Source organism: Lonchura striata, chromosome 3, assembly GCF_046129695.1.
Source record: "Lonchura striata isolate bLonStr1 chromosome 3, bLonStr1.mat, whole genome shotgun sequence".
NCBI classification, from domain to species: domain Eukaryota; kingdom Metazoa; phylum Chordata; class Aves; order Passeriformes; family Estrildidae; genus Lonchura; species Lonchura striata.
The window spans coordinates 18,639,787-18,645,248 of NC_134605.1; the positions used below are offsets into that span (position 1 = coordinate 18,639,787).

At 55.8% G+C, this 5,462-nt stretch overlaps 1 protein-coding gene across 1 annotated transcript; it reads right to left on the reverse strand.

Moving 5' to 3' along the window:
* Positions 1 to 754: 754 nt before the first annotated feature.
* Positions 755 to 5,348, reverse strand: LOC110473962 (heme-binding protein 1). Its single transcript, XM_021536990.2, has 5 exons — positions 5,146 to 5,348; positions 4,966 to 5,051; positions 2,224 to 2,365; positions 1,893 to 2,076; positions 755 to 1,744 (listed from the first exon to the last, which is right to left on the reverse strand). Exons 1-5 carry the CDS (start codon positions 5,303 to 5,305, stop codon positions 1,570 to 1,572), a joined length of 747 nt encoding a protein of 248 aa, XP_021392665.1. The 5' UTR covers positions 5,306 to 5,348; the 3' UTR covers positions 755 to 1,569.
* Between the last annotated feature and the right edge of the window lie 114 nt (positions 5,349 to 5,462).

Sequence of the window (5,462 nt, forward strand, 5' to 3'; positions counted from 1 at the left end):
TACCCAGACTCTGCCTCAACCTCCCTTGCAGAAAAGGGTGTATCATGCTCAGCCCCACTCTCCCCATACCTACAGGCTGGGCATCCAGGCTCCCCACAGCCAGAAGGCAAGCCAGCCTGGAAGGGACAGTAAGCAGCACCTGACTGGAGAAAGGAGTGGCAGAAAACAACTGTGCTGCCAGGCAGTGAGATGACAAAGAGGGCCAGGCCTTCCAGCCATTCCTACCCCCTAGCTGCAGCACAGGGACAAAGGGCCAGAGCTGGAGTTTGAGCAACAGTGGCAGGCAGCAAGGCATACAGCACAAGAATACTCATTAGGAACAGTGTCAGAAGCAGTTAAAAGTCTCTCCACACCAAGCCTGTTACGCACATCCCTGCAGGAGTGCACCAGTTTCTGCAGCCAACCAGCATGATGTGCAGTTGCATTTGAATTCTCACCCCAAAAGATCAGGTGCCCATATGGAGTACAGCCACAGTTCCAATTTCTGCACCAGGGAAAAATGAAGCAGAACCCATCCAGCAGACAAACCACCTTACCTGCAGGGGAGTGTGCCCACAGTTCTTGCAGCAGCAATAGAAGCAGCCTATGCAGTAATGCAGAGATGGTATGCCTGGCTGAACCTAGAAGCTGTAACCTGGGCTAATTACAGCCACAGCTTTGCAGCCTGGAGCATCTCCAGGGAGGAGACACCAAGGCTCTTCCCAAGCCAACCCAGCTGCCCTCCATCCCCACCATCAGTGATCTGTAGCTGCAGTGGTTTGAGCTGGGTTTATTTACTGTTGGCACTGCCAGCTTCCCCCAGGAAAGCATGGCATGATGGTATTCATGGATGTGAATCATTAACTGACACACAACACAACACACAGCGGTGCTGCTCCTGCTGCTCTCTGGACCTACCCCTCTCAGCTCACAGCAGGTCTGCAAAATAGCACCCACAAGAGATGGACAAAGGCTGCCAGCGCCCTAGTCCTGGCTGAGGAATGGTGAGCCAGGGAGACACCCAACAGTCCAAAGAGAACCACCCAGCAGGAAACATTCAGGATTCGCACCTGAATTTAAGCCCTTTTCCCCTTTCAACCCAGCTGTCTCTGTAGCAGCATTTCAGAGGCTCTGTTCAGGACAGTCAGCCATTCTCACAGGAAGCAGGCCAAAGGCCACACTGAGCCCCACATATTGTACACAATCATTCGCCTTCTAGACACTATCACCTTGTGATGCTGTCCACCACTGGAACCACTGGCCTCCCTGGCACAGCTCTGCAAGCCCAGTGCAGGCTAGCACATCACAAAAGCCCACACGGTTACTGCCTTAATGAGCCCCCACCACGTGCTTCCCATCAAGAGCTTGCTCTAGAGGTCATCTTCGGTGCCAGCTCCAGACTCAGCTGTGGGGACAGGTGAAGCACAGAGCAGGCAGGATTTCCCCTGACAGGACCCTTGCAGGGCAGGCTGGAAACCCACCCCAGAGTCTCTTAGTCTCTCATTGTGTAGGTGAATAGTGGGTGGGGATGTGCTCCGTCTCCTTTGGGTCAGAACTGCCGGGTCCAGTCGCACGCTGCCTTGCGGTGACTCACTCGGCCCGGCAGATGAACCAGATCTCATTGCGGCGCTGAGGGACGCTGGGATTTTCGTAAGAAGCCACGATGTAGGTTCCCTGCAGCACCATGTCTGTGGAGCCCAAGAGCTCCCAGAAGAGACTGATCTCCCGCAGAATTGTCTCCTCAGTGGTCATCCCATAGAAAACCCTACAGCAAAGGGAACAGCATAAGCAACAAAGCCTGCACATTCGCACAGCCAGAGCTCCCATCCCTCTGCCTAACGAACCACAGCAGCCATGCAGGGAGTTTGTATATCTCTGCTGAGCTGAGAAAACACCTCTGATGCTGGGGTCACCTGGTTATAACCCGGAGCGGTGCCCTCTCGATGATGTGGATTTCAGGGTCCATGGGAACAGGGGGGTTTTCCTGGAATGCTCCTGGGAGATAATAGGCAGTTAGGACCTCACGCTCCAGCTCAGTCCCCTCCTTGGTCAGGTGGATTTCGTTGAGCACTGGGACTGTCATGCCCAGATGGCAACCTGGAAAGAGGTAGGCAGGCAGTGAGACAGGTATGTTAGCAACATCAGCAGCAGCAGAGCAGCCCTCCTCCCCACTCCAGATGGACAGTGGCAAAGCCCTTCCCTGTGTGCAGTCTGCCAGCCCCTCCAGCCCCTGCCTGCACACACCTACAGAGTTCTCTTTGCAGATGTAGCGCATGAGCTTCATGAAGCTCATGGAGATGCTCTGCTCATACATGGGCTCCCCCATGGTGACACAGGCCCACTTCCCAGCTGGGTACCGCCGCTCCTCGTAGGCCGCTTCTTCGCACTGAAACAGGCCAGACAAGCCAAGTCAGAGCCGAGCACACTGACAACACTGCAGCAGCTGGGTGGAAAACCAACACTGACAGGCAAGAAGCAGGGAGACATGAGCCTGCCAAAAAGAGAGCCCCTGCTAGGCAGTGGTCGGCAGAACAGGACAAAGAAGGTGAGGGGAACTGGCATCACACCTCAGACAAGGATACTTATGAGTGCTGGGCAGAGGTCAGCAGAAGTCAGCAAAAGGAAAGGCACAGACAAGGGACAGGGTGCAAGCGGGTCTGGAGACTCCCGGCATGCACAAGGAATGCAGCACATCCTCAGCAAGGGGCACAGGACTTTCAGTTCCTCTTTGGTCCGGCCTACTCACAAGGATGTTCCTGATTCCAGGCACCCAAAGGCCTCCAGTAAGGCTGATGTTGCTCTCAGATGCAGTGCCTTTTCCCTGGAACACTGCATGCACAGAGGATAACAGAAACTCCCTACCCATTAGAAAGGAAAATCTGGCAGAAGAGCTCTAGCACCCACAAGAATTGCAAAGACTGGAATAAAACTCCTCAGATCCTTCTCCCGTACTATGAAGTGACAGGAGGAAGAAGAGACATGAACCCAGCTGTGGAATTTTGTGGCATCTCTATTTCCAACACAGAATGTCCAACATTCTGGACAAACCTGACACAGAAGCAGGGGCAAGGGGAATGGGGAAATTCCATTTGGGTATGTTCATAGGTAAGCTCATGGCATGTCTGTGACCACAGGTAACCTAAACAGGCACTGGGAAGTTGTAGCCAGCACCTGTCTTCCTACTCTCAGCTTGTTCCTCATCCAGATCAGAGTGGTCACGAGACAACCTTGTCCCACGGAGCTCAAGGCATCTTCCCAAACTTCTTGTTTCCATAGCTGTGCCAGCAGTGACGGAGACAGGAAGCTGTGACAACAGCAGGGTGCAGCCTCCCTGTGCCTCCACCCAAATCAGTTGTCTACCCTAAAAGCCAAACCAAAGGCAGAAGGAAGGCAGCAGGCTTGCTTGTGTGCATCAGTGGGATGCCAAGAAGAAGAGCACCCCAAAACACTGTGGGCATTCAGCCCCTAGCTGGGGCCATGCCTGCCATTGTCCCACCAAACAAAGCAGAGCAGAGCAAGAGCATTTTCCAAGCAATGAAATCACCAATCCCTCTACTCTATCTGCAACTCTCATCTACCATAGCACCTGCAATAAACAAATCAACCCAGTGAAGTCACAGCATCTGGCTGTGCCACAGCCTGGTCCTTCCGCTAAGCACCACCACTCTGGATGACACTTGTCCAGAAGAAATACGGAAGATGCTTCATGCAGACGCAGTAGCAACAGATCCCTGAAATGTGAGCTGGGGAACTGAGCCCTGACTGAGCTGGGGCCTGAGTGCTGACAGGGCACAATGCTGTAGGTGGCATAAAAATTCACTTGCCTCCAAGAGGATGAGGGCTTGTAGCACCAATAGCTCATAGCTCAGGATAGCTCACCTACTGATCTGTCTGAGCCTGACAAATGTGTCCCTAAGAGCCCCAGCTCCAAAGTCCCCTCAGCGCTGATGTAAGGCAGTGGCTCTTCTCACTCAGCCTCACACTCCAAGAATCCTCCTCAGGCACAAATGGGATGCCAACAACAACAAAAGCTCTTCAGTTCCCACCAAGTCTTGGGGCCCCATTCCTGCCTGGGACTGACACAGGAGGAGAAAAGGCCAAATTAAGTCCCTGGGACACAGAACAAGGAAAAAGGGAGCGTGGTGAAGCCCCAGTTCCAAGCTGCACAAGCCACATGCTCAGACATGTTTTACAGGGAGTGCTGGATCTCAGCCCAGAAGAAATTGGTTAACCACTTCTCATATAGAGGACAACTGACAGACGTCTTCTTGGTAGAAAGCCCAGCTAAGCCTGCAGAGACATAAGAACCAGTCTGACAAGCAGTTATTTCTCAAAGCACAGAAGCACCCTTATGTGCAAGAGATGAAAGTAAATGTGCAAAATAACCAGCACAAAGAGAAGATCTTCAAGCAAAAGATACCATGTTTGGATTGGTGGGTGAGACAAATAACTACACATACTCTCATATGACAGCCAGGGTCACAGACGCATCTTTATCTTGTGCCAGCTGAATTCTCCAGCTCAACCAGCCAACGTAACCAGCACAAATGCAAAGCCAGCAGGACTTAGAGCTATGCAACAAGGTGTTTGGAGAACGGCAGGGAGCAGGCTCTGAACTGAAAGTTCACTTTCTTAGATGTGCCCACCCCAACAAGAGGATAGGCTGGTAAAGGAGGGAGCTGGAAGTCAGAAGACCAGAGAAAGCAGCACGACTTGTCCAATTTTAACCTAAAGGCCGGGAAGCTGAGCATTGCCATTACTCTACACAGGCGGAGGTGCAGGAGCGGCAGAACACTGCACCGATGCAGAGGTGCCATCCCGGCCGCGGCGCCGCAGCAGCCCCGGCGAGGCCGGTGTGTGCCTGCGACACGAGGCCCCTTCCCTGCCGGGAGCGGCTCTTCCAAGGGCCCGGACGGGCGGCAGCACCCGAGGCAGCCCCACCGCGGGCGGGCAGCGGGCGAGAAGCCAGGTGGAGTCGGGCCTCACCTTCCCGTGCTCCGAGAGGGAGACGTAGGGCACGGGCTCGCGAGCGTGCCTGTGCCGGGCCATCTGGGCGATCGGGCCTGCCATGTCTGCAAGGCAAACACACGAGAGGCGAGGCTCGCCCTGGCCACAGCGCAGAGTCCCGGCCCGTGCCATCGCAGCCCCGGCAGGCTCGGCGCTCACCTCGGGGCAGGCTCACTCTGTGCGTGCTGGCCACGGCCTCCCAGTGGGCGAACAGCCGTCCCTCCCCCTCCTGGTCGTCCTCGCTGTCGCTGCCATCCCCCTCGGCGGCCGCGGGCTCCTCGCCCAGCTGCTCCAAGTCCTCCAGCGTGATCCGCGCCATCGCGTCCGCCGGCAGCGGAACGGGCCCGCCCCGGGGCGGCACAGCCCGGCCAACCCGCGCGGCGGAGAGCGCCCCCTGCCGCTCCGGCGGACCGCGCGGCGCTGCCCCCGCCCCGCCCCGCCCCGCCCCGCCCCGTCCCCCTCAGGCCGAGCCGCGG